At 52.0% G+C, this 20,973-nt stretch overlaps 9 protein-coding genes across 9 annotated transcripts in view; 8 read left to right on the top strand and 1 right to left on the bottom strand.

The window, feature by feature from the left end:
• Positions 1-881, top strand: part of SNOG_08362 (hypothetical protein) — a gene marked incomplete at its 5' end in the record, with an annotated part of 2,112 nt that extends 1,231 nt beyond the window's left edge. The window contains one exon of the mRNA XM_001798628.1: positions 46-881. Within this exon, the coding sequence (XP_001798680.1) occupies positions 46-378 (333 nt within the window). The 3' untranslated portion in view covers positions 379-881. The remainder of the gene's footprint in view (positions 1-45) is intronic.
• Positions 882-1,216: 335 nt separating this feature from the next.
• SNOG_08361 (hypothetical protein) lies at positions 1,217-2,244 on the top strand (the record flags this gene model as incomplete). Its single annotated transcript, XM_001798627.1, has 3 exons — positions 1,217-1,260; positions 1,829-1,903; positions 2,130-2,244. 3 exons carry the CDS (start codon positions 1,217-1,219, stop codon positions 2,242-2,244), a joined length of 234 nt encoding a protein of 77 aa, XP_001798679.1.
• Positions 2,245-2,523: 279 nt separating this feature from the next.
• SNOG_08360 (hypothetical protein) lies at positions 2,524-3,030 on the top strand (the record flags this gene model as incomplete). The annotated part of the gene is made up of 2 exons (XM_001798626.1): positions 2,524-2,792; positions 2,952-3,030. The coding sequence occupies 2 exons, from the start codon at positions 2,524-2,526 to the stop codon at positions 3,028-3,030; spliced, it is 348 nt and encodes a 115-aa protein (XP_001798678.1).
• A 1,490-nt stretch (positions 3,031-4,520) lies between these two features.
• SNOG_08359 (hypothetical protein) lies at positions 4,521-7,188 on the top strand (the record flags this gene model as incomplete). The annotated part of the gene is made up of 3 exons (XM_001798625.1): positions 4,521-5,928; positions 6,179-6,720; positions 6,775-7,188. The coding sequence occupies 3 exons, from the start codon at positions 4,521-4,523 to the stop codon at positions 7,186-7,188; spliced, it is 2,364 nt and encodes a 787-aa protein (XP_001798677.1).
• Positions 7,189-10,913: 3,725 nt separating this feature from the next.
• Positions 10,914-11,908, top strand: SNOG_08357 (hypothetical protein; the record flags this gene model as incomplete). Its single annotated transcript, XM_001798624.1, has 3 exons — positions 10,914-11,085; positions 11,130-11,541; positions 11,591-11,908. 3 exons carry the CDS (start codon positions 10,914-10,916, stop codon positions 11,886-11,888), a joined length of 882 nt encoding a protein of 293 aa, XP_001798676.1. The 3' UTR covers positions 11,889-11,908.
• A 447-nt stretch (positions 11,909-12,355) lies between these two features.
• SNOG_08356 (hypothetical protein) lies at positions 12,356-15,096 on the top strand (the record flags this gene model as incomplete). Its single annotated transcript, XM_001798623.1, has 2 exons — positions 12,356-14,863; positions 14,920-15,096. 2 exons carry the CDS (start codon positions 12,356-12,358, stop codon positions 15,094-15,096), a joined length of 2,685 nt encoding a protein of 894 aa, XP_001798675.1.
• A 1,273-nt stretch (positions 15,097-16,369) lies between these two features.
• Positions 16,370-16,726, top strand: SNOG_08355 (hypothetical protein; the record flags this gene model as incomplete). The annotated part of the gene is made up of 2 exons (XM_001798622.1): positions 16,370-16,582; positions 16,655-16,726. The coding sequence occupies 2 exons, from the start codon at positions 16,370-16,372 to the stop codon at positions 16,724-16,726; spliced, it is 285 nt and encodes a 94-aa protein (XP_001798674.1).
• Positions 16,727-16,906: 180 nt separating this feature from the next.
• On the top strand, positions 16,907-18,080 carry SNOG_08354 (hypothetical protein; the record flags this gene model as incomplete). Its single annotated transcript, XM_001798621.1, has 6 exons — positions 16,907-17,153; positions 17,214-17,323; positions 17,374-17,491; positions 17,544-17,614; positions 17,670-17,766; positions 17,812-18,080. 6 exons carry the CDS (start codon positions 16,907-16,909, stop codon positions 18,078-18,080), a joined length of 912 nt encoding a protein of 303 aa, XP_001798673.1.
• A 1,381-nt stretch (positions 18,081-19,461) lies between these two features.
• SNOG_08353 (hypothetical protein) overlaps positions 19,462-20,973 on the bottom strand; it is a gene marked incomplete at both ends in the record, with an annotated part of 2,371 nt that continues 859 nt past the window's right edge. Inside the window, 2 exons of the mRNA XM_001798620.1 lie at positions 19,462-20,506; positions 20,559-20,965. Of these exons, the coding sequence (XP_001798672.1) occupies positions 19,462-20,506; positions 20,559-20,965 (1,452 nt within the window). The remainder of the gene's footprint in view (positions 20,507-20,558; positions 20,966-20,973) is intronic.

Genomic DNA, 20,973 nt, shown 5'->3' with positions numbered 1-20,973 from the left:
GGAGTGGAAGGCGAAGAAAAAGGAGGAAGAGGCGCACGCTTGAAGGCTGATGATGAGCGCCACCGCGCCGATGCACAGCAGCGTCATGAGGGCCCACCTGGCGAGGCACCCGTCTACGGCCAGATGCGACAAGCAGTTGGTGTGCCCGGACAAGGCCCTCAGCACGCACAACTGCCTCCCATCGGGTACCAGCCTGCAGCCTCTGGCAACAATGCCCCTCCCCAGTACGGCACTCAAAGTCCAGGTCTACCTTCTGAGGGCATGGCTCAGTATGCTACCCCCAACAGCCACGCATACAACAGTCCCAATAGTAACAGCAGCAGTTACCCTCAGTCGCCATATGGCCAAAACCCTCAGATGTACCAACAGGGTCACTAATTGTACCCTCGAACGACACAGCCATGCCCTAAGCGGCTAAAAGCCCCCAGTATCAAGAGCAGCAGGTGTCAAGAGCACCTGCAACCCCTTCTCTACCTCTGAACTCCCCGAAAGCTCACGAGCTTTGACGACTTTCCTTCTTGGGGCCACTTGCATTCTTACCGTGGAAGCATGTGATGGTTTTCAGCATCTCTCTTTACGGATGGGTCATGCATTTTCATCGGTGGCGGCTGTATGTTTTCAGTTGATGGTGTTACGGTTTTAAGGCCGATGACCTATGACTGTGAGAAGGAGGCGGTCTCCGCTCGAGGATTTCCAAAATGTCACGGTGCGCATAGACTTGGCTTTCATGTCAGCATGTCATCCCAGCTGTCTCCGTTTCCCCTCTGTTTATTGTGTTCAGACAGTTTATGCAAAGTCGGATTTTTACTCTTTTTTCTTGGCCTAGAAGTACAATATGCAACACCGGCGCTCAGAGAAACAATTACATGCTTATCATCCCCTGTACCGATGCCTTGCTTACTAGGGCCTGCTTTCGTAGCACCTGTGACAATGTATTCGCTACTTGTGCCTATCATCTAATGTGTGTACAGCGCGTATGCGAGCAACGTGGAACGAAGGAATGGGCAGCAACAAGCTCCGGGTCCCCCATTTAACGCCCAAACTGCCCCGATGCCGTGGGACACACCGAAGAGATCGCGTACATGGCATGCGTTCAGTCGCATGATCACTGCTCTGCGTCCATGACCATTTCAACACTCAAGTGGTCCCTTGCCCGTGTTGTGCTTGTACGCCCGTCACCTTTGTGAAAGCCCCCATCTAACCCCATACATGAAACATGGACTTCTACTTCTCGAAGCGCAAATCATGGAAAACAGTCAAGTCAGCTCCAGCAGAACAAAACACGCCGATAAAGCAAATTATCCCAAATTCTAAAACCAGGAGTAGAATGCTTTGCCATAGTCCCCTTGCCGCGCGGGTTCCGTCCTAGCCACATTGCCTCCATCCCCTCACTTTGCGTTCGCATGGCGGAACAACATCGACAACGATGCAGGCCACGTAGGCACACATCCTCAAGCCATCTCGTCTGCCTGGACAGCCAGTCGGGACGCACAAAGAACGGGCATTCTCGCCGAGGCCACTTGGAGTGGCACCTGGAGTGGCGCCGATAGGTGTTGCAGCGACACACGGCTTTTACAACACGATTGCTGATTTGCTCGCAGCAGGGATATAGGGGGGAAATGCTCGAGTATATTGTGACCTATCATTGGCACCTCGAGCTTCATTTGCGAAATATTGTATCACGGCACTGATGACGCACAGGATGCACACAGTGCCTCGGAGATAGCATTGTTTCTGTGGTTCATGTCTGAAGCCCGATACCTGGGGTCGGCGACCATGAAGGCGGACAGGATGAGGCTTGGTGGGCTGACAAGGAACAGCATAACAGAGCCGGCGGCGATGTCCACTTTGCATGCAACAAGCTCACATCCGACAACGCAACTCAGCGCGGCGATGCCCCCCGGTCAGATAGTATGGAGAAGAAACTTTTTTTCTTCACTCAACATGGCGCAAGGGCTGTCGGAAGTACGACGGAAGGTTGTCTTCGCTCTGTGATAGGCCAATCTTCCTGTCCACATCGTTCGTTGTCGCGAAGCTGAGAGGCAAGGTCCTTGTCATCCATTACACGATGAGTCTAGATCCTTGCATGATCATGCGACGGACTGAGATTGACTGATCATGTCCAACAGGGTCCGCGGCGCCGCAAGACTCCGCATCGCTTCGAGGAACCTTATCGCTTGCAGCGCTCGCGGGAAAGTTGGCCGGCACACAAGCTGGGATTTCCCCCCGAATGTGCATGACTGATGACGAGGATGTTTGCATGCACGCAGGCGAAAGTTTCGCACATGGCCGACGCAGGATCTCACCAGGACATGGGTGCGAGAAAGCAGAAACTCAATATTGCAATCGCTGGTAATACTGCGCCATCATACAAAACGCGAAAATGTACGCTAGAATCTATACCAGTCGTCCCCATGATATGAAGTAGGCACAAGATCGGTCACTAGTCTAGCGGACAATCATCAGATCAAACTTGTTGCTTATGGCGCCGTTGAAGGGCTAAGGCCAGGGCGTGAGCGCCTCATGGATGACGAACAACGGTCGCGCTTGCTGGCGCTGGGTTCCCTGAATCTGACGGCGGAAACTAGCAGATGGATGCATGCTGCGAGAACCTGGACAGAGGCGTGGTATGGTGTGTTACACGACAGCGAACAGGATTTTGGCGATGCGCGGCGACGCCAGAAAGGCCTGGTGGTGGAGAGACTTGGCTGTGAGACCACACTCGCGGAGCAATTGAAGGAGAGGATTGCAAACGGAATCCCGAGCATCGGTGAGCAATGCAGTGCGATGGGGTATGTACTCGCACACACGATGAAGAAGGTGAAGGTTCGGAATGGAATGCAGGCTCATCAAGACCAAACAGCCTCCACTGACCCTCGCACAAAACAACCTTGCACCTACCTTGCGCCCGAACACGCAATAGACACGACAGCTCTAAGTACAACATGCAGCCATCCTCACCGGGCAACCGCCAGATCGACGTCAGGTCCTCGCACAGAAAGCATCACGAGCAGTGCACCAAGGCAGTGAAGGGTACCCAAGCCCTTCGGTGCATGGCCAGCCACGCGCACGGGATCGCTCTGTGCAACGGCTTTGAACAAGGCAAGGAGGAAACAACGGTGCACCTTTTGGCGAACTGTGCCGCCACGTTACTTGCCTGCTCTGATGTGCATGTAATGGTGCCTCACTAGGCGCTGTTGGCTGACCGATGCTACTACGCCAGAGTCGGGATGGTAGAAGAGCTATGTATGTTTTGCAGTAGCCTCGATGGTAGCTTAGATTATCTTGAAGGATTGGCCGCTACTGTTTACTCGGCTCCGGGTCTCTGGGAGCGTGAGGCTATTTAGTACTTAGCTAGGGCCGGCTCGCCAGCCTTGTTAAACTAGGAGGACTAGGTAGTGGACATGGAGCAAGGCACTGCAAGAGCGCGGCGTGGGCGCTTGGTGAGAAAGGGTGGAGAGTGACTAGGCGTGTGGGAGGTTGAATTAGAGTATCTGGAGCCAACGTGAGCTAGAACATGGCGTGCCTGTTCGAGGCTGGCTGGTTCCTGAAGGGTGTCAAGTGTGTGCCACGGGGTTTGCGAGATGTCTTGTTCGCCGCTTGGTGTTCAGACGTCTTACGTCATCAGACTAGTTCCGAATATGGGACGAAACTTTTTGGGACAACCACCAAGGTGCACTTTGCGCGCATACAACCACCCCCGCGCTCTTCCCCATGCTGAATTGTCGCGCCTGTCTGTGGCGATGCATAGAAGCAGTCGATGCGCCCGCGGGTAACGTCCAGCGTCTCCGCCGCCATGTAAACCCTTTCCTTCGGCCGGGCCAGCGGCGCCTTCAGAGCACGAGGGAAGATGTCGTGCGCAAGAAAGAATGGAAGCCGAGGTATCAGTCAGAGACAGACAGGCTTTCTAGCAAAAAAAAAGACCCCTGGTCAACCTCTGCTGTGGCTGCCAACCAGAAGAAGAGGGAACGAGCGGCGCTGAGGCAGGAACCGCAAAAAGTCTACGATACACCCAACCTAGCAAAGCTCGGTTCCCGCGATCCCGACGTCAGTGATCGTGACTGGAACAACCGGAAGAGGGAACTGAGACATTTACAAGACCCATTGGAGCTGGCCGTCTTTGTTAAGAGCGAGCTGAGGAAAGGAAAAGCGGCAGAGATGTTGCAGCTGGTGCGCATGGCGAGCCACTCAATGGCGTGTATTGTCTCCTGGAATCATATCATCGATCACTATCTGGCAAATGAGAGGATCGCCGATGCGATGAAAGTGTACAATGATGTATGGTGCTCAGTGCGAGCAATATGAGGTCGCTGCTAACGACAGAGCAGATGAAGAAGCGTCAACAGTTTCCCGACTCCTACACATATACTATTCTTCTACGAGGCCTCTCGATCAACGCGCATCATTCAGGCGTCATCGCAAAAGCGCTCTCTGTATACCACTCGCTCTATGCGCCGAATTCACGAGTCGAACCGAGTATAATACACACCAATGCTGCGCTGCGAGTCTGCGCACGCGCAATGGATATGGACGCTCTTTGGGGCATTGCAGCCAAAATACCCGAAAAGGGTCCTCAAGCTGCAAATCCGGTGACATACCTTACCATAATCAATGCGGTTCGACAGAATCTGTTGTTGAATCCACCAAAAGACGAGACGGCAGATGAGATTGCAGTACGGCGGGAACGCGGCATCCTGGAAGCACGGCGAATGTGGGAAGGCATTGTCACCCGATGGAGAAACGCAGAACTGAAGATAGATGAGGAGCTTGTTTGCGCGATGGCGAGACTGCTGCTCATTGGGAGCCGGCCGCGAGATTGGGACGACGTGCTCTCTCTCGTTGAGCAGACTATGGACATACCACGACTTGTACCCCAACTGGGCACGGCTGAGCACAAAAAGGCTGGGCTTGCAGGTATACGCGCTCCAAGTACCCCAGCGCACCTACGAGACGACCAAGAGCTTCTAGCCCCCGGCGAGAGTCCTTCTCGAGGCGACGAGTTCCTCGCTTTGACCCCACATGCTGTCGCGCGTGCAGTATCCAGTCCGCTGACATACGCGCGGCCGGGCAACAACACGCTATCGGTGATACAGGAAGCCTGCCAGAAGCTTGTGTCGAACAAAGCGGCGCAAGAGTACTGGGATCTGCTGACCGATCCGACAACTTACGACATTGCACCTGATCTCAACAACCTCCACACGCGTTTGCGCAACCTGCGCCAAAACCGAGCTTCGGCGGCTGTAGTCGCTGTTCTGAGAGATGATATGCTCGCCAAAGACGTAATACCAAAGCCAGGCACATTTAGAATTGCAATGAGCACCTGCATTCGCGACAAGAACAACCACAATTCGCTTAGAAATGCTGGCGAGATACTGCAGATCATGCTCAAGACGCTGGCAGACGTGGATTCTAAGGCTGCGGGATTATACGCTGAGCTTGCGGTAACCCATCCCCTCGCCAAGGGTGAAGACCTTGTGGATGCTCTGACGCTTTTGAATCCGATTCTAAGGAATCTACGCTTGCAACTTGGTGTTGGCGGGGCCCGGCCAGGAAATCGTGTTGGTGCAACATATCTCCGAGGTGAAGAGCGACAAGATGCCATTGGCGCGTTGCGGAAAATCTATGCAGTATACGACAGGTTACTGGAGTCGAATATGCTAGAGGAAAGTAAGCAGAAGCCTTTTAAGGAAGCAAGAGCAAGGCTATCAAGCTTCATCCAGAGATTGATGTTTAAAGAACTGGGTGGAAAGCCGCGTCCGAGGGTTTCGAAGGCGAATGAGGAGGATGTTGAAGCGTCTGTTGATGATGTGGATCCTCACGCCTATTTGAAGTACGAAGAAGAGGCCCTTGATCAGAGAGATGAGAAGGACAGCTCAAGGAAACAAAGAGCAAAGCCAGCGGCGAGGGGGTACTGGTTGGACGCAAGAGGCCGGGATTAGCGAACCATGTTCCATGTAATATATAGCATTTGGGTGGCGTTGAAAACGCCACGAGCATGACATTGGGATGAATTATGTAAATACACACGAACAACAACCCATTCTACTTTCAAGCGCGAACTCGAATCTTGTACAAATCGATTTCACATGGCTATGACGAACCCCCAGTGCCAAGCCCCCAGACACCTCCGTCTCAACTCCGCAACTCTCACCACAACTTCACCCACCACGCCTCCCAGTCCAACTACAACAACCCGCAAATATGGGTAACGACGGCGGCTCAATCCCCAAGCGTAGCGAACTCGTCAAAGAAGCCGCAAAGGCCCTGACCTCCGCGCAACTCAAAGAGGCGCAAAACGAACAGCAAGAGTACGGCTGGACCACCGACCCGCTCACGCGCAAACCCCTCGCCGCACCCGTCGTCAGCGATGCCGCCGGCGTGCTCTACAATAAAGACTCCATCATCGAGTACCTGCTCAAAGAAGACGGGCCTGAGAAGACGGAAATGGGCAAAGTCGCGGGCGTAAAGGGCACGGTGGAAGGTGGGTTTGTCGAGCTGGGCAATTTTGGCGAGCGCGTCAAGGGCCTGAAGGACGTTGTCGAGGTCAAGTTTGAAGTCGGCGAGGGCGAGAGGGAACTTGGTGGTAGGGGCGAGAAGTGGGTTTGTCCGATTACGGGCAAGGAATTGGGGCTGGGCGCGAAGGCAGTGTATATTGTTCCCTGTGGGCATGCGTTTGTGGGGAGTGTGGTGAGGGAAGTCGCGGGGAGTGCGTGCTTGACGGTATGTTTTGCGCGATTGAATTTGGGATGCGCGGCGAGGCTAATTGGGAAACAGTGCAATGAGGCGTATGCGGAGAACGATGTTATACCCATTCTACCTACTTTACCGACCGACATCGCGCGCCTGAATCTTCGATTAAAGACGCTCAGAGAGAAGGGGCTCACACATGCGCTGAAGAAGGCGCCGGGGAGCAAGAAGCGGAAGAAGGGCGCAGATGGAGAAGAGAAGAAGAAAGCTTCGGACGAGGAGAAGGCGAAGAAGGCACAGTCAGTGGATAATGGCATCAAGAATGCGTCTACGGCGTCACTTACGCAGAAAGTTATGAAAGAGCAGGAAGAGAGGAATAAGAGGAGGAAGATGGCGGAGAATGCGAATGTGAAGAGCTTGTTTAATACAAGTGATCACAAGCCCGATATGAAGAAGAGTGCGGATTATATGACGAGAGGGTTCAGCATTGGGAAGAAGTGAACGGCTTGATGCTGTAGTAGCATCGATGACGATAGCTGTGTGACGAGGAGGCGAAAAGCTCATGCATTGTACGGCGTTACAGAGTGATGTGGCACTGGCGCTCTCCCGGAGAGGCTTGCTCATATTGATACGGCGTAAGTTGGAATATGATACCCTGCGACATTGACTCGCAACATCTTCACACGATTTGCCTCCACAAAAGCATCTCTTATCCGCGCACATATTCAACGGACCAAGTCAGGTCGGGCCTTCACATAGCTTTTGAAGCCACCTGGTCGTCTGATCATGTACTCACTATAAAGCCATATCCCTTCGTTCTTTCTTCTTGCACACCGATTTATTTCAAATGGATTTCAAACGATCGAATCGAAAAAGAAAGCAAAGCATGTTGTCTCCCGTGTCGAAAATCTAAAACATACGACGGAATGTCTGTTGGCCTCAAAGTCCCGAAAGATGTGTCAACGAGTTCTGCATTCTGGAATTGCAACGGGATACATGAGATTGCACGTTTATATACAGCACTTCAGGCTTATGAATGGTGGTGCTATTCATTGCCTCTTACTACTCAACGTTTGAGGGCTACAGACTACATGTTGACATGTCCTGACATATTTCGATCATACCGCCCGGATCGCGTGGGTTATGTATATAGGCTCCTCTCCACGTCAGTCGTCCAGTCTTCAGTCCCAATCTCACCGTTGCTTTTTCAGTCCAAAACTCAGGATTCTTCGATCTATGTGCTTCTTTTCCTCTGGTCGAGTTTCATCTCAATGATATCTACCACCACCATATGAAATGCGAGCTTTGGCTAGTCGATCAAAGTCTTCATGAGCGCGTAATATGCTTCAACTACTTTCTTGCATTTATACACTCAGCGACTGTCTTTTTCTTCAAGCTTCATATGCCACACAAAGTCTCCTAAGTCTAGCGTGATACTATCAGAAATGAATGGCTGGACTATTGTGAAATTGAGGTAACTTCGAGAAGATGTATTTTCTGGGTTGCAAAGAATACATCGGTAGCGAAAACGAGGATTTTGCAAAGATACAGGGTGAACCTGTTGCTCTTCTGCCACACTCAACGCTGGACAGGACTCGGTCATCGCGAATTGTGTATAAATGCCACTGTGTTGCCATCCTCCTCCTTCAACACTCTCGCTCGCTCATTCAATCCAAAGATGAGCGTTTCAGTTTAATTTTTTTTTTCGCCTGCTCGAAAATTAGCATTCAGAAGTGACATGTTGTCCCTGCTCGCACTTCAAAAAACAAACTCCAAGTCCCGCGGGATAACAAATTTCACACCAGAGGGGCGGGTCGATAAAACATGGCGACCATTCCACGCATGTCTGCAATCGTGCGGGTCGCACACCTCAAGCGAGGTAGTGTTAGCCTAAGTATAAAGAGGACGTGATGGTGAAGTTTCTCTTGCTCCAAAAATACGCGCCTTTTCGGATCGATCTTCAAAAATGGTGGGTGGATTGTCACATGTCTTTGCCTTTGAGTGAAAAAGATCGAACAGAGAAAGCCCATATGTTCTCGCTCATCGTGTTCTCCCACGTCAACAGCTTGCTACCATTTCCTTTTTGTGTGCATTCTCAACTTTCAAAAACGACGATTAAGTGGTTCGATGTCTCTTGCTCTGCTTCCACCAAAACCACGCATAAAGATTTTGTTCACGTACCTGGAATACAATTCACCAAAACCACTCGATCGCTAGTTAATAGATAAGCTGGAAAGGATCAGAAATTTTGGTCATGCCTTGAGCAGAAGGTGCTTTTGTAGATTACAAAAGGATCAGTACTGTTTCGCTATGGTCTTCCTGCGCGAGCGTGAACTAGCTAGCAGGGTATATAATACGCTCTGCATCGACATCTCTATCATTTTTACTCATCACATCTCGCTATCTGACAGATAAAAAATGTGCAACCTGTCGCAGCACGACTTTGTTGCTCCCAAAAAAACCGATATCGCATCTTATTGCTGTACTTCCAAAACTGGATCAACGCACTATGCATGAGCCTAGACGGCCAGCCGCTCCTCAAATTTCAATAGCTTTGGTCCTGTTCAACTCCCGGATCGTAACCGATACAGCATCACCACCAGCAGTATCAAAAAGCCACACGGATGGTGTTCATGTCCGCACCTGTCTCTCAGAAGTATGGGTATAAAGTTCACTCCCCACGTCGATTGCAACCTACAATGACGAACACCGCGACGTCTCGTATTACCAAAAGTCGTGATGAATGCAACCATATATGGCCAGACCAACTTCGATAATTATACTGTTTAATCTTCTCTCTGAAAAGGACTGTAAGTCCACTATGCTCGCAACAATTCGACATCAGCATGAGTCATGTTTCGTGCCGGCAAGCCGTTCTCTCGTAACACACGGTTGGCCAGTATAAAGTCCTGGGGTCAGCATCGGAATCTCGTCTTTCTCTCTTTCCCCATTATAAACAGTTGACTCCACACTACAAAAACGGGCACACTATTTTGCAATGTTGGTAAAGAAAGTGATAAGAAGAAGTGTGATGCTTTCGCTGAGCGGAATGTAACTGAAAACTTTCTTCAATCGATGATGTGAAGAAAGCATATGCAAAGGACAACTTGGCAAAATTCATAGCGAGGAAAAAAGAATTACCCAGTAGAAACTCGTATAGCCCAAGGCTAAGTGGACTTGTCTTCTTCACTAACTCTTCCTCGCAATCTCGCAGTTTTCAAACAGCAATGCTAAGATTTAATGTCTTCTTCCAACAAAAGGCAGATAGGAAGCACGTTAATGTTGCCGTCACTCTCAGGCACTCTCTTATTTCAAGGCCTTTTACCAGTGTTGCTGCACAGCTCAACAAAGCCAATCTTGATTCACGAAAATATTGCCTCTACTAAGGATATGTCCTTTCCAAAGCAAAGTTCGGATACAACATGTCCCGTCCCCTCTCTCGCGAGTATAAAGCTCAGTCTCGCATGAGTCTTCCACTCTTCTCATCGAACACTCCAAAAGCCGGGCTGTGCCGAAAATTCGAGTTCTTTGTCCGCATGTTCTTTTCCTCCAAAGTCAGGATGTCCACACTATCATGTCAGTGGCTCGGGAGAAGTAGTTTGCATACACATCTGCTTCTCAGTACACTCAAGTCTAAACAATGTCGAAAAAATGATGCTGGGAAGAGGAATGATTCAAAAGGAAACGGAGGTGACGGATGAGCTTTGTCTGGGGTCGCAGGGCGGTTACTATTGAAGCTTTGTTAAGAACATGCAATCGAAAATCGCCATCCCTTTTGGAAGCTGGCCTCGGCATCTCGTATGCTGGTGTGATGATACTGTGACATGAATTTGGCGGGTATAAAGCTTGCTTCGGCGTGCTCACGGCCATGATTGTTAATGCATTCGTCACTTGTGTGAGTTACAAAAGTCACATCATACCAGAACATGATTGCATGTGTAAAAAGCATCGCGACAGAACCATGACTTTGCTGGGTCGATCTTGTGTGAAAATAAAACTTGTCTGGGATCGTCGAATGTCCATGGTGTTGCAATCGAGTCAGCCGCAAGCGCGAAGCCGAACCATACCTTTCCGAGCCTAATCGGCATCTTGCAAATGAACCTCGGTCTATGAGCAGCAGTCTTACTCCGCATTTGGAGAATCTCATAAGCTCTGCACTTTCCTGTAGACATTTGACATAGCCGAATTCATACCAATTCTGCATCCTCTGAAACAGCAAGTCCAACATGTCGGCTTCTAATCGTGCAAACCAGATCGCGGGCCATCTCAACTACCCCAAGGGTATGTTGGCTGGCCAGGTCGCCATCATCACGGGTTCAGGACAAGGAATTGGCGCAGAGGCAGCGCGGCTGTTTGCAAACGAGGGCGCGAAAGTGGTGGTTGCGGATGTAGATGCCAGTAAGCTCGATCCAAACGTCAATCGCACTCAACACTTCTAACAGCTATCACAGAGAAGGCCCAATCCGTCGTCGACGCCATCAAAGCCAGCGGCGGCAGCGCAATCGCCGTCCCCGGCGACGTGCTTGACGACGCTTACATCAAGACGCTCATTGAAAAGGCCGCGGAATTCGGCAACGGCAAGATCCACATCATCGTCAACAACGCGGGATACACGTGGGACGGCGTGATCCACAAGATGACGGACAAGCAGTGGCACACCATTGTCGACCTGCACGGAACCGCGCCGTTCAAGATTGTCAGACAGGCGGCGCCGTACTTTAGGGTCAAGGACGGCGAGCCCAGGAACATCATTAACATCTCGAGTACCAGCGGTGTTAATGGGAATGCGGGGCAGATCAACTATGCGCTGGCAAAGGCGGGTGTCACGGGTATGACGAAGACGATTGCGAAGGAGTATGTTGTCCTAGATGTTGTATTTGCAATGATACTGACGATTGTGTAGGTGGGGCCCTAGCTTCGGCGTGCGCGCGAACACGGTTGCGTTTGGACATATTCAGACGAGGTTGACGGCGGCGAAGGAAGAGGGTGCGTTTGTTACCACGCCGGATGGTGAGAAGGTTGCGCTGGGGATACCGAGTGCGCAGAAAGCGGCGGCCAAGGGACAGGAGCACATGGATATCCCGCTGAGGCGGCCGGGTACGGCGACGGAGGCTGCGAGTGCGGTGCTGGCGCTGGCGAGTCCACTGATGAGCTATGTGAATGGAGAGACGATTAAGGTTACTGGTGGAAGGGGCATGTAGATGTCTTGGCTGGAACCAGTGAATTGAGCCCGAATGAACGACCCATCTGTCGTGAACCATGTCGCGTGCCGCAATACCACACGTGACGACACCAATGCTCAAACGATTACTGCACGAAAAATCATGTCGAGAGTTGTTGCAATGTTTCAAGATTCCAAGCCAGAAACGAGCTCGGCGGTCTTCGGGGGTCCGCCGCTATGTCCAGACACGACCACCATACTCGACCCCAAGTGCCGCAGTGCCGCGCACGCATCCTCTCCCTTCCAAGACGCTTCTCTTTTTCTGTTGTTACGTACTATAGTCGCTCCCTACTGCCGCCAGTCCGCCATGTATACGCGCATACGGTCGCATACCTAATTCCACCACCTTCCGGACGATTGGTCGCCGCCCCCCTACAGCAGTTGGCATTACATCCGCCCGGTGCAGCGTCCCACGATCCGGGGACCTGCGTGGCACGATAACCCGCCATGTCCGACGAGAAACATGGCTACGAGCGCCCGCCCACGCCGCCACCGATCCCCACATACGAAGAGGCGACGTCGTCTCGCCATGCCTCTGCGCGCCTCGGTCCCAACGAAGTCAGCGACGATGCCGAGCGGCAGGGCCTCCTGGGTCCCGACACGCATATCCAGTCCGACCAGCGACGGCGCCATGGATACTACCAGGCGCCCTCGGTGCAGTCGGTCGACGACGGGGACTCGGAGCTCGGGAGTCCCGTGCGCGAGAGCCAGGACGAGGACTTGAGGCAGACTATGGAAGAGATGGACATCCTGGACCCTGAATCTGTCGAAGAGGGACGCGCTCGGCGCAATCGCTCCAGCTCGAGATTCTCCAAACGCTTCTACAGCATCACCAATTCCTTCTCGAGCTTCAATCTCCCGCGCATGCGATGGCCCGACAAGTGGCGCCCGGACTGGACGTGGTTCACGCAGCGCATACCGACCATGCCCGAAGAATACAGGCCCGGCTGGTCCGTCATAGCCAGGCTATGCGGTCTGATCCTGATCATCTCGCTCGTGTACTTGCTCGTTGTGAGCGAGGTGGTGCCTATGGGCGGCGGCTTCGGCGCACAGTTCAATCCCGAGTGGGTGCGCGGGACCGCGCTGTCCAGCGTCGAGGGCTGGCGCATCGAGAAGCATCTCGAGTACATCACGAGCTACGACCACGTGGGCGGGACCGAGGGAAGCTACGTGCTGGGCCAGTGGATCGAGGGCAAGTTCAAGGACGCCCACATGGACACATACACGCACGACGAGTACTGGGCATACATGAACTATGCAAAGCCAGACGGCCGGAAAGTCGCAATCGTGGATCCACCGGAGAAGCGCTGGGAAGCAAAACTGGAAGAGCCGGCTGTGTTCAACCCGCCGAAAGCGCAGACGCCTGCATACCATGGCATGTCAGCATCTGGAAATGTTACAGGGCCGCTCATATACGTCAACTACTGTGACAAGAAGGATTTCAAGAGGTTGTGGGACAGTGGTATCGATGTACAAGGCGCTATCGCGCTATGTCGAACTTATGGACCACAGCCGGATCTTGCGATGAAAGTCAAGGCCGCGCAAAATGCTGGATGTGTTGGTGTACTCGTCTACTCAGATCCTGCAGATGACGGCTTCAAAAAGGGCAATCCGTGGCCGGATGGCAAGTGGAGGCCGGGCGAGAGTGTTCAGCGCGGCTCCGTGGCGCAAACGAATATAATCATGGGCGATGTCACAACTCCTGGAAAAGCGAGTGTCAAAAAGGTTGAGCGCGTGTCGCAGCAGGATAACCCTGCACTGCCCAAGATTCCGAGTTTACCACTTTCCTGGAAAGATGCACAGAAGCTGCTACAGTCGCTGAAGGATTCTGGCGAGAAGCTGCCGTCTGAGTGGCGTGGTGGTGTGCCGGACGTTGGCGACGAGTGGTTCTCTGGTCATCCTGATACCGCACCAAAGGTCAACCTGCAAAACTTCCCTGACGAGGCTCCCCAGCAGCTTGTTACGAACATCTTCGGCACGTTCAGAGGTATGGAAGACGGAGCACGGAAGATCATTGTTGGTAACCACCGCGATTCGTGGTGCTTTGGCGCCGCAGATCCTGGTTCTGGCACAGCTGTCATGCTCGAAGTTGCACGCGTGCTGGGTGAACTTCGCGCTCAAGGATGGCGTCCCCTCCGTACGATTGAATTCGCATCCTGGGACGCCGGAGAGTACAATAAGATCGGCTCGACCGAGCACGTCGAAGCCAATGTCGACGCCCTCCGCGAAAACGCCATCGCCTACCTCAACGTCGATGCCGGAATCACCGGCGAGCAACTCTGGGCCAAGGGCTCTCCTATCTTCCAGCACGCCTGGGGCCGCGTCATCGACCGCCTGAGCGATCCCCGCGAGAACAAGACACTGAAAGAGCTCTGGGAAACCAAGAGCAGCGAAATCGGCAACCTCGGTGCTGGCAGTGACACGGCGCCTTTCCAATACATATCCGGCACGTCCTCGATCGAATTCGGTTTCTCCAGCACCCCCTCCAACTCCCCCTCATCAAACCCACTCTCCGGCTCCTGCTACGAAACATACTCCTGGATGGCCAAATACATCGACCCGGGCTGGTCCTACCACACCCTCCTCGCGCAAATCTGGGTCCTGCTTATCCTCGAAATCGCGCAGGACCCCATTATGCCACTGAAAATCGACCACTACGCGCACCACCTGCAAGAAGAAGGCCAGAAGCTTCTCGACTGGACGGAAGAACAGGCCGTCGCTGGCTACGACATTGAAATCTTCCAGCCGCTTGTCGACGCGCTGACGGGGCTGAAGAAGAAAGCAGACGACTTCCACAAGTGGGAGAGTTATTGGTATAACCAAGTGTATGCGACGGGCGGGTTTGAAACACAGAGTGTCACGATGCAGAGGATCATGCACAATAGTCAGATTGCGAGGTTTGAGAGTAATTTGCTGGATTTGGCGAGGGGTAAGGATGATAAAGGGGAACATGGCGTAAGTCTCGACTTCACTTCTTTCCAAAGACGAGCTCGATGCTAATGAAAGAACAGTTACCCGGCCGCACACAATTCAAACACGTCATTTTCGCACCCGATGCGGAGAACGGGCTTGAGAGCTCCGTGTACCCGTTCATCAGGGATGCGGTCGAGAAGAAGGATTGGGACCTTGCGGCGAAAGCGATCAAGATGACGGCGGATATTTTGAATCGTGCGGGTGATGCGCTTTAAGACGCATGGGAAGGAGAATGTTGCATATATTGGCGTAAATAGGTGTAAAGATGGGAATAGCATCGCATGCACTACTTTGGGATATTTTTGGAGGTAGTTGAATTCATTCGAACGATGAAGTGTTTCACCACGATTTGTTTACCAAAGGGTCGATTTTGTGCAGATTCACCGCCGCGAGCTCGACACGCGTTCTTGAAGCCGCACTAAAATAAGCCAACAGTACAAATGAAAAGGTGCTATATATCAAGTCCCATTTGCGGCAAGTGTAAGCGATCTGACAGCCCTGCCAAGGCAGTGCGTCGAGACCTCGGAAATTTTCCGGTTGGCCAGACCTGGGTAGAGGTAAGCACTAGCAAAGTCGTGCCTGGATTCGCGAGTCCTGACTGAAGGGCAATGAAAACGTTGGAAGGGGAGATGCTGCTAAACTCAAGGCTCGGATCAGCCCGCAGGCACAGGTACGAGCTAAAACGTCGACTGTGGATGTGGCAAGTTACGATAAGCTAACATGAGACAATGACAAGTGTGCTCCAAGTATGATGGGTTCCGGACCACATCTGCATAGCCACATCAAATGTCGGCCTCAATTAACCAGTGTCTGGACGCCTGGCTGAGATTTCTCCGCGCCGACTCGGCGCGTTCTGGGGAAGCGACGAACCGGTCCTTCCTTCTGCTGAATAACAACCTCACCAGACAGGGAAACTATGGCGATACGTTGTCAAAAGCCATAGCATTTGCCTCGACAACATCGTGGAATGGATTGGAAAAATCCAGTAGTGTAGGAGCGTTTGATGTAGGACGTCGTTGCGATGCAAACTTTACATTCGCCATTCATGTCGTTTGGGTATGGTATCCCAGGTAGGTCCTTCACGCTCGCCGAGAACACTATCCATGGCCATAGCGGCGGCATTCATGATTGCGCAAAGCCGTCGTCCTCCATCTTGGGAGCGCGCTCAAGTCCGAGTGTGCCCTTTACAACAAGTCATAGCCCTGCCCCGATGCCAAACCCTCGTGCTTCGGGAGCCTAGCAGGGGTTGTAGTTGGACATGCTGATCTGACCGTAAGAAAGCACTCAGTTATTACAATAGAGACGTCTGACCTGTGCGGTGGCGCCATGTTCGGCACATACAGTCTTGGATTAAGGGTGAGTACAAATAAGTTGCTGAGGCCGTGGGGAAGTCTGAACCAACATCGTCAGTCTCTACCTCCATTACTCTCTTTCAAACGCCAAATTTTACTTTCTTTCAGACATTCGTTTATAACTTACCTCGCCATCATGCGTTTCTACACCATCGTCTCCGTCCTGCTCGTCGGAATAGCGGCTGCTTCCCCCACGTTCGAAGCCAACCAGCCAGCTTTTGAAGAGAGCGCTCTGGAGGCGAGAAACCCTCAGGGCAGGACCTGTGGGCGCTGCTGCAATGTTGGTGGAGAATTTCGTGGAAAGTCATGCTGCCCCGGCAAGAACTGCGCCGTTTGCAACCCTGGATTGGTACGTCGTGCTTTGCTTCTTGGAGTATTCTTCGATCGGGAGCTAATATTTGCATTGTAGAGGCTGTGCTAGTCTACACCTTCGTCTCGACTTGTCGGCGGCGAGTACTTGGGGCGGTATACCGTGACGAAGAGGACCTCGTGAAACAAGAGTTAGGGGATGGGGGGATTTCTCCGGCTAGCCTGTTATCATATCTCTACAATGGGCCAAATAATAAATCAATAAGCCGTTCTGCATTCTACATGTTCGCGAGCCGTCACTCGACGACGTCACACAATGGCATGTAGCCAACTCCAACAAATCGCACAGCCCGAAGCATAGACGATGTGGGCGAGTGATACAAACAGCGCATGGATCCTCGTACCGTTTGTTCGCTCTGTCGTTTGCACCATCGCCACACATGTCAACGCTGCGGTTCGTCTCCATCGACTGGCAGTCTGCTTACTTCACAACTCGCTTTTACCTACACAACTAGCCCAGCTGTTCACGACCGAAGAGCGCGCAAATCTCACGGAACAGGCAAAGCAACTTCGCAGAATGAAAGGATTAGGGAAAAGCGTCCTTGTTATAGGTACATCCATGGACCTTTCAGGGTTTGCGAGCTCAGTGCATCATGCTGACTCAACTCTAGGGGCCAGCAGAGGTATTGGACTGCAGTTCGTCCGCACTCTTGTCGAGCAGAAATATACAGTATGGGGCACAGTCCGCCCGCAAAGCAACCGTGTCCCAGCTGCAGAGATGGTGCGTCATCTTTGTGCGCCAGATGTGGCGCGTAACTGACCTATTCGCAGCTACACAGTCTTGGTGCAAAAGTGTTGGTGCTTGATTTCCTCGACGAGCAAAGCATAATCGCCGCGTCGAAAGCGATCGAGGTATCTGGGAAGCTCGATGTGCTCATAAACTGTGGAGGTGAGATACGACAGCCACTACCTATTCACATCATGTACTAAGAGGGTCTGAGGTGCAGACACGGCTCCGAGATCCTGGGAGGAAGAGACACAAGACACAATCTTGACGAAATTCAAGATCATGGTGCTGTTAAGTACTGCATGAATAACACGCTATTTCCTCTCACAATACTAAACAGGGACCTTTCCTCGCGACTAAGCATTTCGCTCCTCTCCTCTCCCCAGGCTCTCCAGGGAAGATTATCAACATCTCCTCAGACCCCGCTTCCATCAAGGGTATGCCCAATAACATTGTTCCAGTCCTCAGCTGACAGTTCGCAGACACGGATGGAGGTCGAATGAGCTATCGAATGGCGAAAGCGTCACTCAACATGCAAACAGCAAGCCGTGCAGCCGATTTCAAGGCTAGCAACACCAACATTGCTATTGTCGCGGTGCATCCTGGTCGTGTACCTACAGATCTCTCCGGCGGGAAGGGAGATGTCGATCTTGTCGAGTCGGTACAGGGAATGGTGAAGATTATGGAAGGAATGGATATGGAAAGCTCTGGGCGATTTCTGTATTACAATGGCGAAGAAATGAGCTGGTAGAGGTCCGTCATGAGTGCGGAGCTCGGAATGCGTTGTCGATTATCTAGAGCATTGACTTTGGCGACCTACTTGGTCAACGCATGAGACGCTGCACATGCTATCTGGGGAACTGCCTCTACACTAGAGTAGATATCTGTTCCACGTGGCCGAAAATCTCCACCGGTTCTCCTTCCCATGTCCCCTGGCCCTGAGCATATGCTTCCGAGACATTCAGCATCCCCGGGTAACTATCCAAAGGATGAAGAAGCGCATCTCTCGCAAATTTCGTCACTCTCAAAGACGCATTCCTCGTCGAAAGGTTGAGCTCGAACTCATTGACGCAGAGTTTGCCCGTCCTCTTATTCCTCTCCGTGTCCCAAGCTTTGGACGTGGTGTCCACTGGTAGTACCTCGTGAGCGCCGTTCGGATACCAGATAGTAGCGATGGCCAGCTCGTTTGGATCGATGCCCTCCAAGGTGGGCTCGTTGATCCAAGCGTGCAAGAATATGCCGTTGGACAAATACAGCCAGTAAAGATACTAATTGCGTAGCTCCATCTGTCACCACTGACGTTCCAACTGTGAGATGCCTAGAAACATGGTAAAAAAATGATACTAATATACAATCGTCACAATTGCAGGGCGAGTGTGTCAAGACAAACTTCTTGAATATGTTATTCAATATGTAGACAAAGTACACAGCGGATGTCCGGAGCGGATACGTTAGTTTCCGTTTCCGGGTGGGTTGCTTCACAGGGTTGTGTGTAAGCTCCCAGGGTATTTTCGGTGCTTCTTGCAAACGCGGTCTACGGGTCAATCTTCAACTACACCCCCAAAATCTACTAACTGACTGCCCGATCGTGCCGTGTCAACAAAACGAACCTGCTGTCTTAGCCTGGTGCCGCCAATTACCCCATAAATAACAATATCGAGGAACGCGACATCATTAGAGAGTGTGAATTGACACTATGCAATACTTGTGCATTTCCTTCTACCTAGTATATTCTCCATCTAGTCTCTCATATTCGCTCCCATCGCACATTAGCGACTCGCGCATAACTTCGATCCTTGCTAAGTACAAGTTACCCTCCCGTCAATATATACAAGTTATCAAGCTATCGTGGCTTTTGAATGCGCCTAGGTATCTCCGTAGAGTATACTCGATCGTCCCAAACAAGCAAGGAAAATACAAGAACGAGAGCCATGTAATGGCATGCTATGACCAGAGGAAAAGGATAATGCCGGAAAACCGAAAATCATTCGTTATTCGAGATGAGGAAAGGAAAACGCCGGTTGCGCCGTACAGGTATATGCTAGATCCTGCGGTGAATGAACAAGGTTGAAATTGACTAGTAGTGTCATCAAAATGCTGAAAGAAATGCTCCGCTGCTCGCTGAAAAGGAATTACTTGAACATCCACTGACAGTGGCATGAATCACTCGGATCTAATCTCCGTTGCAGATCCTGACGCTTCGAGTTGCTGCCCTCATTGACTCGAGCTGCGTAGTAGTCGTCATAGCTCGGATCACTCTCTTGTAACAAAATCTTCTTGGGAAAGCCGTTGCTGCCGTATGTAGCTGGGGCAATCTTTCCGTCGTCGAGTAGAAGCATTTGCTGACAGTATGGTTGTGGCGAATTTGGCAGACGACGTTCCTCAATCTTGACAATGCGAGGATATGGTGGCATGCGTGGCGGAGCGGCAGCGTCGGACTGTGCGTCCCGGCGTGCGTTTGGAGTTGGCGTTATCGAAGCACTACTTGCGCTGGCAGCAACAGTTACTACTGATGGTGTAGCTCCTGTGGTTGCTGTAGCCAAGAAGCCGTCCAAATCGTACGAGATGGATGGTGAGCCACTTGGTGCAGCTGTAGGAAAGGTGAATGAGGCTGCCGTGGAATTATCCTCTGCATAAATGTAGCCTTCGATATAAGTCTGGTTCCAGTAGCAATACCAGGGAAGATCTCCGGGCTTGACTTGAAATCTCTGGCGAAGAGTCGGATCTTGGCGCTTCAACACACCCGAAAATGTGTTTAGTTCTTCAGGCCTGAGAATGACGAGCTTGTCATAACGAGACTGAAAGTGGTAAGCTGGGCCATAGGCCTTGTAGTCCAAATCGAGAACCAGTTGCAAGGCCTGCGAGGAGAGATCTGGAGTCTGAAGGCCATAAAGTATAGCGCCATCGGGCACCTGACTGCCACTTCTCATTGACGCTAGCTGCACGGGGCCTTCGTCGGTCATTGTGTTGTTGACCGTGATGAGGAGCGGGGCGAAGGTGAGTTTGCATGACCATGCAGAATACTGATTCGCTTGGGTCAGGCAGCCTGGGTTGCTTTCCTGAGGTATACCCAGAGGTAGCGAGAATCCGCCAGTAGGGAGCGAGCCAAGTCCTGACGGAGTAGGAATAGGAGTCGCGTCGAAGAGAGAGCCGTGTGAGCCAGACACTTGAGGCAGCCTAGTATTGGTCAGAATTTGTTAAACGGGAGATGGTAATCATGTATACTTACGGTTCTTCGGGTTTCCCAGATTTATCCTTGTCTTCATTGTTCTGCTTCTTCGTGACGATAGTGCCAACAGCAGCTCCTAAAGCGACGGCGAGAATCAGGAACATGCCTAGAGCGACCACTAGGACGCCCAAAGGTATTCTGCCCCGTATTTTTCTTTTGTGCCACGGGACCTTGCCCTCGGTGGGTTCTGCTTTTTCAGAGAAGCCCTGTTCCGTCGTCAACAATGACGCGGAAGAAGACTCGGTGGGTTCTGCGGGAATCTGGGTTTGGCTGGAATAGGTAGATGTGACCGTTGCTGCACCGCCAGTTTGTGTTTCTGGTCTTTGCGGCGGGAGACGAGCAGGTGTGACCGAAGGCAATAAGGGCGCCGCACGGGCAGTGCGGGTGCGGGTGCAGCAAAGGTGGCACTGAGGAA

This window comes from Parastagonospora nodorum, assembly GCF_000146915.1.
Source record: "Parastagonospora nodorum SN15 chromosome Unknown scaffold_12, whole genome shotgun sequence".
Taxonomy (NCBI): Eukaryota; Fungi; Ascomycota; class Dothideomycetes; order Pleosporales; family Phaeosphaeriaceae; genus Parastagonospora; species Parastagonospora nodorum.
The sequence above is the reverse complement of the archived record's forward strand: the minus strand, read 5'-3'. Positions and strand labels throughout refer to the sequence as shown.